We start from the raw sequence: 12,500 nt of genomic DNA, 5'->3' as shown, positions 1-12,500 counted from the left end.
ACAACAGCAAAGGACCTTGTGAAGATGCTGGAGGAAACAGGTACAAAAGTATCTATATCCACAGTAAAACGAGTCCTATGTCGACATAACCTGAAAGGCCGCTCAGCAAGGAAGAAGCCACTGCTCCAAAAGCGCCATAAAAAAGCCAGACTACAGTTTGCAACTGAACACGGTAACAAAGATTGTACTTTTTGGAGAAATGTCCTCTGGTCTGATGAAACAGAAATTAACTGTTTGGCCACAATGACCATCGTTATGTCTGGAGGAAAAAGGGGGAGGCTTTGCAAGCCGAAGAACACCATCCCAACCGTGAAGCACGGGGGTGGTAGCATCATGTTGTTGGGGTGCTCTGTTGCAGGAGGATCTGGTGCACTCACAAAATAGATGGCATCATGATGTAGTAAAATTATATGGCTATATTGAAGCAACATCTCAAGACATCAGTCAGGAAGTTAAAGCTTGGTCGCAAATGGGTCTTCCACATGGACAATGACCCCAAGCATACTTCCAAAGTTGTGGCAAAATGGCTTAAGAACAACAAAGTCAAGGTATTGGAGTGGCTATCACAAAGCCCTGACCTCAGTCCTATAGACAATTTGTGGGCAGAACTGAAAAAGCCTGTGTGAGCAAGGAGGCCTACAAACCTAACCAAGTTACACCAGCTCTGTAAGGAGGAATGGGCCAAAATTCACCCAACCTATTGTGGGAAGCTTGTGGAAGGCTACCTGAAACGTTTTACCCAAGTTAAACAATTTAAAGGCAATGCTACCAATTACTAATTGAGTGTATGTAAACTTCTGACCTACTGGGAATGTGATGAAAGAAATAAAAGCTGAAATAAATCTCTCATTCTCTCTACTATTATTCTGACATTTCACAGTCTTAAAATAAAGTGGTGATCCTAACTGACCTAAAACAGATCATTTTTACTAGGATTAAATGTCAGGAATTGTGAAAAACTGAGTTTAAATGTATGTTAACTTTAGGTGTATGTTAACTTCCAACTTCAACTGTAGCTGTAACTTATCCAAGAGAAATGCATGCCAGGAGCATTACTATGTCTAAAAGCCAAGCTTAGCATTTCTGCTTGTTAAGATACTGGTTGTGACTTATCTCTTCAAAGGCAAAGGAGATACATTTTTCTGGACAAATTGCGTCAATTTGACCATTAACAAATATTTATTAATTTTTATATACATAGCGTATTTACATAGAGATGCTCTACATGCACTGTAAGTCAAATGATGCTACTACCACTATTCTACTACCATGATATACAGACACACGTTTTCCATATGTACATTCTTGCTCATTTGTGTCAGTTAAAGTTTGTTTTAGTTTCATATGAAGGGACTACGTCTTCCACTATTTGCTCCAAATAGCCGTAGAGCCATTCAGCTGGGAAAGAATGGAGAGCTTCTTCTCTGTGAATGGTGATTTATGATAAAGTGCAAATAGAGAACGTCCGAGAAATCACTGTCTCATCGCCAAGGCAGAGGCCTGTCAGCGAACAAGGCCAAGAGAGTGAGGCCCACCAACAACCGCCATGCAAACAGAGATTACATCGAGACAGTTGTGTTGTCAGTTGGAAATATTATCTCTTGTAGTGGACTGAAAGCACCATATGGTGGAATGGTTTTTATTGCGTCGACATGACTGATGGCTCACTTTGGAGGAGCTGGATCGACCCGTATTCACATGCCAATCCCCGAATGGAGCTGAGGAGCTGTTTGCTGAATGCAGAATTCTGTTGAATGTTGGTTAACACTGAGATCATTGTGTTGGTTTTCACTGTTGTTCCCTCTCTTGTTCATTTCCTTTCTCTTTCTTTCTTTCTTTCTCTCTCTCTCTCTCTCTCTCTCTCTCTCTCTCTCTCTCTCTTTTCGCTCTCTCTATCTTTCTTACAGGAGAGAAACCCTACAGGTGCCCTCACTGCGACTACGCAGGCACCCAGTCTGCCTCACTGAAGTACCACCTGGAGCGCCACCACCGTGAGCGGCAGAATGGCGGCGGCCCCTCCTCCGGACACGCCCCTCCCTCTGAGCACAAGGAGGAGCACGGCAAGGGTGGCGTCTTCGCCCGCCCTGATGTCCTCCGCGGTGTCTTCAAGGGCATGCCCTCCAGCCTGGACTTCAGAGGGGGCCCGTTGCACCCCCACCAGTGGGCCCCTCCCGGTATGTTGTCCCCCAGGGAGCGTGAGAGGGACAGAGAGCGAGAGCGTAATGGCCTGGGACCTGACACTCCCTCTGAAAGCATGAAGAGCCCAGAGGGCCCCTCCGCCGCAGACGTCCCAGCCAGCTTCAGAGACCTGGGGCGGGCGTACCAGAGTATGGTGGGAAACGGTGTCAACTTCCAGGGCTCCCTGCAGGCCTTCATGGACAGCTTCGTCCTCAGCTCCCTGAAGAAGGAGAAGGAGATGAGAGAGAGCCACCTGCAGTCCCAGCATTACTTTGAGAGTGGTGAGCCCAAAGCCAAGAGGGCTGATACTGGTGAGGAGAAGGCTGAGGCCAAGCCCTCAACGGGCAAGCCTGGGTCCCAGTACGAGCCTCTGGACCTGTCTGTCAATGTCAAGCCTGAAACAGGCTCTCTGCCTGGCTCCTCTGTCACCTTCCAGGACAACGTGGCGTGGCATGGCTGCCTCTTCTGCTCCTTCACCACCTCCTCTGTGGAGCTGATGGCCCTCCACCTGCAGGCCAACCACCTGGGCAAGGCCAAGCAACGCAAGGAGAGCAAGGAGCACCAGGGAGAGCCCTCCCACTTCCTCAAGGCCAGTATGGGCCCAGCCCACCTCCATGACAAAGACACCGACAGAGAGGGGGTGAAGAGCCAGTCAGCCTGGTCAAACCACATGGAGCCCCATGCCAGCATGGGAGCCTTCCAGAGCGACTTCTACAAGCAGTATGGAGGCATGTACGATGGGTCCCCAAGGACCCCAGGCCTCCAGGGGTTTGGAGCGACATGCCCTGACCCAGCCCTGGAGCAGCAGAGCCAGGCCAGAAAAACAGCTGGGGATGAGCTCTCAGACAAGGCCTCCTGCGGGGAGCTGGAGGAGCAGGGACAGTCTGAGGATGAGGAAGGCAGGGCCGACGAGCGCTGCCACAGCACCGAGTCCTCCTCCGCCCAACCAGAGAGACAGCGACCCCACTCTGATGATGAGGAGGAAGAGGAGGAAGAGGACGCGGTGGAGGGGGAAGATGAGGACAGTGCCACCTATCAGATGCCAAAGCAGATGCAGGCCTTGTCCCCAGCTAGAGAGGCCCAACGACCAGGGGTCTCCATGGGCCCTGGGGCCCCTTTCCCTCCCCAGTCCCGGCCTCAGCCACCCCTGGAGAAGCAGTGGCAGCAGGGCTTGGGTCTCCTTTCATCTCCTGGTGGTCCCCCGGGGCTGCTGAAGCCAGAACATGCCCATCTCGAGCAGCAGATGAACATGCTGTCCGTCCTGAGGGCCTACAGCTCGGAGAACCTCGCAGCGTTCAACGGCCTTGGAAGTGGCTCAAACAGCGGCGTCGGCATCAAGAGACCAGACGCACCCGGTAAGTGAGCCTGACCCTGCCGCATGGCACCACCTTTTATCTTATTGTCCCTACGTCCACAAACACACAAACAATGCACACACACACACACACACACAAACACACAAAAACACAAAAAACAAAAACATTCAATATTGTATTTACCTACATTCTCTAACACTACGATATGTACATTTGCCAAAACCCCAATTCATACACCCACAGCATCACACGCTCGTAACTTTGTCCTGAGATTCACAACGAAACTCAGAAACTCACACAGAAAAACAAGATTTTCTCGAAAGTGATTTCGACCTTATTTCAAGCAAGTTTAGAAGCTATTGGAGTGGCGAGTGGCAACAGATTAATCTTTATTACACGTTTATATTAGGGAGACTGTAGTGTCTTCTCTCCCTCCATCCCGGGGAAGGGAATAATCCTGTCTCCTAGAGAGCAGGACCTCAGCTCCCATGTCATCTCAAGCACACGGCGGTTAACTATCTTAGCTCTCATAAAGCCCTCTCCCAAAAGCCCATTACTTTATAAGACCCAAAGATCTATGGGCCTGTGAAAAATGAACTGTCAGCTTTCATGATTCTGTTAAGGTTACAGGCGCTCCTTGAGACTGCTGTTTTTCGGAGTGCCCTTTTGCAGTTTCGGTGATAAAAATCTCAGGGAAAAGGGATCTTCAAGTTGAGCTCATAGCTCAGCACTGTGCCAGCCAGTGTAGAGTTGTACGTAGTAGGATAAGTGAACTACACACTTTAGTCCCTAATTCAACTAGCCATATCTGGAGAATTCTGTCGTTGAGTATGTCTCTTACTCACCTCTCATTTTAAATGACAACATACATTTTAAATATTGCATTTCTTGAATATACTGTAATACTAATTAAATGTCACACACACACAGACACACGTTTTCCCGAGGCCTGTTCTCTAGCAACCTGAATTCATTTCGTGTCTAGGTTGATACCACTGCTCCTATTCTACAAATATCGAATGGCAAGACTGTTATTTTATTTTGTTAGATAAACAATCCCTTTGCAAATAGATTTAGGATTAACGGACCAAAAAATAGTTTTCATGTTTTCATTCAGTTTCGACATGCTGCAAAATACTCAGTATATTTACGTGAGAAATAGTTTTATGATATGCTTTTGTCTTACGGTTTACGAAGTAATTGAATCAAAGCCCAAATTCGAAAGAAATGAATAACAGCACTCTTCAGTCAGTTGGTTTTCTACTTAGAGGTTTAATGTTGTCGGCGCGATAATTTACCAGGCAGGGACAGAAATCTGGCAGACCAGTGTATTGTGAATACGTGACCCATCGTAAAGAAATGACACAATTGTTCATGATCAGTTGACCTTTAATGTCGTGGAAACTATGTCTGTCATCATGGAACCTGTTGCTTATTTTATCATCTTAGAGGGTCACTCACAGTGATGAAAATCAGTGCCATTTTGACTTTGTAAGTGCTTTTGTGTTGGAATGTCCTCCTTTAATTCAAAAGGCATTTGAAAGCTACCCTTGTGACGTAGTCGCTTTCCAACAGAAGCGAGAATGTCTGACCTTTTTAGATAAGGCTTTGTCTATGAAACAAAGGGCTTCCTTATGTGTATGTTATTGTCCCCGAGCTCGAGTCAGTCTCTCATTGTAATAGGGCCTGGCTGTTGACTATGTATACAGCTCGGCAACATTGATAACTCTTTTACAATCGCCTGACCCGGTTACAGTTTTTAGACAACGCCAAGAGATAACCCACGAAACATAAGAGATGAATATACTCTGCGGGTACAAAACATTACGGACACCTTCCGAGTATTGAGTTGCTCTCAGAACAGCCTCAATTCTTCGGGGCGTGGACTCTACAAGGTGTCAACAAGCGTTCCACCGGGAAGCTGGCCCATGTTGACTCCAATGCTTCCCACAGGTGTGTCAAGTTGGCTGGATGTCCTTTGGGTGGTGGGACATTCTTGATCCACCCGGGAAACTGTTGAGAGTGAAAAACCCAGCAGCGTTGCAGTTCATGACACAAACCGTGGTGCCTGGCATCTACTACCGTACCCCGTTCAAAGGCACTTAAATCTTTTGTCTTGCCCATTCTCCCTCCGGATGGCACACATACGGCACACAAAAATAAAACCCTTCTTTAACCCGTCTCCTCCTCTTCATCTACACTGATTGAAGTGGATTTAACAAGTGACATCAATAAGGGATCATAGCTTTCACCTGGATTCACCCGGTCAGTCTATTTAATGGATAGAGCAGGTGTTCCTAATGGTTTGTACACTCTGTGTATGACGTCAGTGTTCATAATCTAGTGTGTGTGTGTGTGTGTGTGTGTGTGTGTGTGTGTGTGTGTGTGTGTGTGTGTGTGTGTGTGTGTGTGTGTGTGTGTGTGTGTGTGTGTGTGTGTGTGTGTGTGTGTGTGTGTGTGTGTGTGTGTGTGTGTGTGTGTGTGTGTGTGTGTGTGACAGTGTTTAAGTTCCCTAGCCCCGGCAGGGAGGCTGAGTGGCTAAGCAGCATGTCAGCGTGTCAAAGTCCTTGTAGCTGGAGCTTCTCTTGACCCCGTAACACTCACCTCTGTTACACCCCTGCTAAATATTCACCATGCGTCCTCCTCTCCTCTCAGGGCAGCAGGGCTCAGTGTCTAGTGTTACACTAGTGTTACACACACTCACCTTTACCAGCATGTACAAGGAGAGGAGGCACAGGCTACTAACCTCACTAGATAACATTGTTCCATCAGGCCCTGAGAACCGCCCAAGGAAACCCCTCTCACCCCCACAACCCTGAAACAGAGAAACAGATAGTGACCGGACCAGTCCGAACCCACCTCCCCTCTGTATGTGCTGTGAGTGTTCCACAGGCAGGGTCATTCTCAACTAAGGTGCACTCGTACGCTGTTTCTCGGCTAGCTAAGCACAGCTGGATGGAAGTGTGCCAAGCCTGGCCCCGCCTCCTTCTCCACCCCTCACAACGCTCCGTCTCCTGGCAACATCTGCTCCAGAGACCTCACACGTTTGGTTTACAGAGGTGACAGAAGTACAGTAAACAGTCATTCAAAAACCCTACAGGAAACATTCTCCAAAACTCCACAGTGTGTTTCCTGTCATCAAGGTGACGGCAGTGCTGTTAGATATGAAGGTCAATGGTAGACGCAGGTAACAGGAGATACTCTCACTGCGTGAATATGTAGAGTGCATGGATAATAGTCTTCCTTAATAAAGCCCACTATCCTCTCCCTTCATCCACTCCTGATCTCCTTATGGAGGGTTCTTCCATGGTTGAATTGCAAGGAACATATTCCCCACAGTTATTTGGGGTGGGGTGGCAAGCCGTCCTGAGAATGTCATTCAGAACTGGCACAATGTGATTATCTGAAGTGGATTTGCATTAGGTTTGCATGCAAATAGAGCATAAATCATTCATATCGAAATTCTCGCCTGAATTTGGGCTGTCGAGCACATGGGCTGGGCACGGCGGAGAGCTGCGCGTCGTAAGTGGCTCTCTCTTCATTAGCATGCCCAGAGCTAGGGGTGGGTCCTTCACGTGCACCCCCCCCCACACACACACGCACGCACACCCACACATTTCTCTAAATATATGAATGGCGAATCAACAGGGATCATTCCATTCCATCCTGCTATCTCATTTGAGAGACGTTTCCAGTTGGTATAGTGTGCAATACAGTGTCGTGTTAAGGTTGCTATTGGTCCGCTGTGTTGTCGAGGTCAGCCAATGTGGATGTGTTTCACACAGTCAATAGCCACCTGTGATAGAGGCCTATCTATAGTCAAGACGTGAATAGGCCTGTGCTGTTGCATTACTTAAACAGTACAACAGACTACACATTGTTACAGTGTGCACCTTTCTGTAACGCTCCCATGGTCGCTCGTTGGTTGAGATTGGCAGTCTGAAGAGGCAGCGTTGCTGAACGCGTGGGTTGGGAAAGGGCCTGGGTGGGCGCGCTCAGGTGTTGCTGGGAAAATAGCTCAAAGTGAAGCACCTCTCGCAGCAGAAGGAGGGCGATGGGAGACAGAGTGATGGGTAGAGATCGAAAGCTACGCTCACGTCACTTATAGGTGTATCTCTGGCTTTCTGTGCACAAGGACACTCTGCGTGCGCCCTGTGGTGGCTGGGCTGCTGACTGTCATTGTGGTTGTTTGTTTTGCCATGGACGATGATTGTTGGATGAATTGGTATCATGATTCGCCTGCTTTAGGAAAGTGAAAAATTGCTTGTTTGGACAAGTATGAACCAACAACTCAGTGTCACAGTAATGGGATCTAGGAACCTCCCACTACCGCGACCAGCCATTAGATTGTCCTCTGTCCTTATCTATTGCTAGGCTTTAGAGCGAGACTGGCTCAGCGTAGCTAACAGACTGTGTCATGGAGGGTCACAGCACGGTCATTCAGTGGTGCTGGTGCCACCCATGTTATGATGTCCCTTGGGGCAAGGTCACCTGTCACTACCTCAAACGCTGATGTTTACTGCTAAGAGTGCAGTAAAAATCAGAGTCGTCAGCCTCAGCACCCTCACCCGACTTTCGCCACTTAGCCCAGACATTCCAGGGGCATAGAGGGCACTGGTGTTTTCAGCTCGGTGACACGGTCAGGGAGAGCGCCGGCGCGAGTGTTAAACGAAGCCGGTCTATCGGTGTTAATGCTACAGCGCTTGACGTGGATCCAAGGCAAATTAATCTACCGACGCTAGGATGGTAAGGCTCTGGTGGTATGTCTATGGCCAGCATCTTTGGGGAGAAAAGCAGACCGATGATGGGTGTAGGGGTGCAGGGAAGGATGGGTAGGGGTGATGGGGGGGGGGGTGTATATCCCCCGCCCCGTGATAATAGTTCATAAGGGCACAACACCCCCTGGTGGAATTGCAGAGGAAAAAGAGGGAGAGACTGGGAGAGAGAGAATGAAAGAATGAAAGAGGGACACCAAGAGGTATTTTCGAGTGAGCGAAAGAAATGGATCCTTGTCTATTTCAATATTTCTGCTGCGAAGACGTGCGAATCCACCACATGGCCCTTTGGGTTGATCAATTTGAGAACCCTCAAATGCAGGCGCAGTTTGTTCTCGATGCGCAGTGCACACGTGTCTCGTACCAGGCTCGCACCTCGGGAAGTTCAAGAGGAGGAGGAGGAGGAGGAGGGAAAGAGAGCGAGAGAGAGAGAGAGAGAAAGAGAAAGAAGAAGAAACAACGAACACAGACACAGATTGGCTGTGTCAGGAACACAAACTATGTAGAAAATGTAAATGTATTCAAGCCTTCTCTGATATTTTTAGCCCTGAGTACAGCCTCCTCTGACAGCGTCGGTCTGCTATCCTATGCTCGCGGGAGGTTTTTTGTTTCTTGTGTGGGGGGGGGGGGGGGGGGGTGGTTGTAGGGTTGGTTGACTACTTAGTTCTAGCAGTGTTCATGTCACTGGTGGCCAATTACCTCTGTCAAGAGGGAGAGATTTGGCCCACCCTGTGTGGGACTTGAACCCGCAATCATGGAGGTCAGACGCAGGGTTGTGCTACTCCAGGGCCTGTCAGCCCCCCCCTCCCCACTACTGAGCAGTGCCTGTTTCAAGCTCAGACCAGAGTAGTAAAAGGATCATATGGGTGGGTCCCTCTGAACAGGTTCTTTAAAGTAATTATGATCATTAAGAACATAAGGTGCCTTACCTTGACTGGGGGATGTCACTGATGTACAGGATCAGAGCTGGTATTACAGCTCCGTTACTTTCTCTGTCAAGGAGAAGGCAGGGGCTTTGCAGTTCAAACACTTCCTCTCATACTACGACTCATACAGTCTCTCTCTCTCTCTCTCTCTTTATTTCTCTCTCTCTCTCTCTCTCTTTGATTTCTCTCTCTATCGTGCACACAAGCACACACACACACACACATGTAATCATTCATTAGGATACAGTAGTAAAATGCAGTCTCTGAAACACACACACACACGCACACACAGAATTAAAGCCGGTGTTCTTTACAGCTTTTTCAATTTGCTGCTCAGTAATTACCAAAGCCACCTAATTCAGGGACCCATGGACTATTATAGGAAAACAGAGTGAGCGACAGTGATACCAGCATTCCCAGTCAGACTCTAAAGATATTTATATATTTTCTGTGTTGTATTCCTTCCCTAACTGTGTAACCCTCTTAATACACTGTGATAGGATGAAACCTGGTAATTGCCAATAATACTGTCCTCATCAGGTGGCTAATTATCATTAATTTGGTCTTTGTTAGTCTGTTAGTGTACAAACACAGCCACACAGCCCTGACAAGTAGGGAGGGCTGGGTACGAACACAGCCACACATCTCTGACAAGTAGGGAGGGCTGGGTATAAACACAGCCACACAGCCACACAGCTCTGACAAGTAGGGAGGGCTGGGTACGAACACAGCCACACAGCTCTGACAAGTAGGGAGGGCCGGGTACAAACACAGCCACACATCTCTGACAAGTAGGGAGGGCTGGGTACGAACACAGCCACACAGCTCTGACAAGTAGGGAGGGCCGGGTACAAACACAGCCACACATCTCTGACAAGTAGGGAGGGCTGGGTATAAACACAGCCACACAGCCACACAGCTCTGACAAGTAGGGAGGGCTGGGTATAAACACAACCACACAGCCACACAGCTCTGACAAGTAGGGAGGGCTGGGTATAAACACAGCCACACAGCTCTGACAAGTAGGGAGGGCTGGGTACAAACACAGCCACACAGCTCTAACAAGTAGGGAGGGCTGGGTATAAACACAGCCACACAGCTCTGACAAGTAGGGAGGGCTGGGTACAAACACAGCCACACAGCTCTGACAAGTAGGGAGGGCCGGGTACAAACACAGCCACACAGCTCTGATAAGTAGGGAGGGCCGGGTACAAACACAGCCACACAGCTCTGACAAGTAGGGAGGGCCGGGTTAGCTTAGTGCACTAAGACACCTGTGTGTGTGCTAACAACCACGAGAGGCTGTCTCACACGGGTGATGTGTGCTGAGATTAGTGAGATTGTGTTGAACACTAATGACATGCACTAATGTCAATGAGAATCTGTCTCAAATTGATGATCCCTTCTAAAAGTAGTTGACTAACTACACAGCTGGGAGCACGGCACTACCTTCCCTGCATGGGTCAAACCAACAGGTCCCTGACCAAGTTCACTGCTCCCCCGTACAAAACGTGGGGAGATCAGCCTTCTGTGGATCGTTCCCAAACCCATGGAGTCTTTAGTTGATAACATCGCTGGAGGGGAAAGTTCTCCCGTGATTAAGCTGTCTGGAGGATGTCTGTTTCTCTGAGTTTCTTCGGCGACAGACAGTGTTGGCGATACTCCTTTTTGTGCATTGTGCAGTGTGAGATGACGAGTTGACGGGTGAAGCAGAGGTGCTATTTCACACGTGCAATATTACCATTTTGACTTGCACCGAGGTGAATTATCACCTTGTCACTCACCAGTGCAAATACGAGTTTCATAGAGCTATTAATTGTAATAGCTGTTGTCAACCCCTCTGGATAATACCTGTTGCTCTCCCTCTGTAGCCGTGGGATCTCTAAAAATACCCCCCCCCCCCTGCTAATTTCCCAGATATCAACTCTTCAGTGCTGAGAAGCTTTTGAAAGTCTTCATATTCTCTCCTTCTCTTTCCAGCTCTTTATACCTTGATGATGTTGGCCTCATAATTTCCTGAAAGTACAGTGAGCGAAGTATCAAGTTCACCTCGGACGGGAGAATGAATATCGGGTGCTAACAACTGCGTGACAATTATTCCAGGCGGGGATCGTGGGAGTTGCAGAAAGTGGCTGTTCCCATTCATACGGTAATGGGTGCGCGCGCGCGCGTGTCTCTGTATGTGCGCTGTGTGCATTACATTCGATATAACAAAACATGAAACAATGAGTTGTAAAATTGGCCTTCCAACCCAATATGCCTCATTTGATATGATTTTTGCTTTTCCATCTTGTTATTTCGGTGTTTTGTTTTTCTCACTCCTGTAGACTTTTGTTCAAATTTGAGATATTCCCTCTTAGCGCCGGGGGTTCTCTTCCCAAGGCGCCCTAAGATGTAAGGAGTCAGCCTCGGAGGGGTTTGTGCTGATAAAGTGACTCCTCCTGCGAGAGCGCAGGTACACCACGCATGCAACGCGAACACAGCGAGCGTACTTACACCGCCAGCCGACACATAATGAGAGAATGCACAGGAACTTCAAGGACAACAGAGGGAAAGAAAGAGAGAAACAAGCACAACGAGGGGGGGGGGGTAACTATGTCACCTTTTATTCGCTCTGTTATTTCAACATCAATGGTACCGTAGCGTGATGCTAATAAAAACACACACAATAAAACACAAGTATAGACAGATGAGCAACAGTGGTGTTTTGAAAAGGATACTGTCGCAATTAAGGACAAGTAACGAGCGTTATTTCCCGGCTCGTTGTCTGGTGCAGGATGAACCAGACAACTAAGCCATGTTTGATTTAAACATCCAAAAAAACAAGTTTCACAAAGAAGAGGAAACGTTATTGCCTAACGAAATAAGCCCAGCACATTATAACATTAGCTGTTAAAAAAATGCACTTAATTCTTCTGTCGAGACGGAAAATAAACAGCACCCCACTTTTGCATTGTTTCATGCAAATCCCATAGACTGGATTTAAAATGGTGCATTGTGTGTTTTTTTAAATATGGGGGAGGTGGACTAGTTGTCACTCTAATTACAGTCATTTAATCAGGATTACAAAGGTTACCTGGATGAGGATATGAGGGAGGCACTGCAAGGACATCTTTACCAAAGATACAGGCATGTTATGTGTGTGTTCTTTAATTCTGCTTCACGCCTGCACTTTTTGATGATCATTTCATCCCTGAAAACAATGACATTCTCCTCAGACTGAGTAAACAGACTTATATTGTTTTCCCCTCTCTCTCTCTCTCTCTCTCTCTCTCTCTCTCTCTCTCTCTCTCTCTCTCTCTCTC

General features: G+C 47.9%; 1 protein-coding gene across 9 annotated transcripts in view; it reads left to right on the top strand.

The window, feature by feature from the left end:
• LOC124035841 (zinc finger protein 536-like) overlaps positions 1–12,500 on the top strand; it is a 206,448-nt gene that overhangs the window by 143,497 nt on the left and 50,451 nt on the right. For all 9 annotated transcript variants that reach the window (XM_046349633.1, XM_046349630.1, XM_046349627.1 and 6 more), the window contains one exon: positions 1,908–3,533. In XM_046349633.1, coding sequence (XP_046205589.1) covers positions 1,908–3,533 — 1,626 coding nt within the window. The remainder of the gene's footprint in view (positions 1–1,907; positions 3,534–12,500) is intronic.

The sequence above is a fragment of the Oncorhynchus gorbuscha genome, linkage group LG05 (genome assembly GCF_021184085.1).
Source record: "Oncorhynchus gorbuscha isolate QuinsamMale2020 ecotype Even-year linkage group LG05, OgorEven_v1.0, whole genome shotgun sequence".
NCBI classification, from domain to species: domain Eukaryota; kingdom Metazoa; phylum Chordata; class Actinopteri; order Salmoniformes; family Salmonidae; genus Oncorhynchus; species Oncorhynchus gorbuscha.
This window is presented reverse-complemented; position numbering and strand designations above follow the sequence as displayed.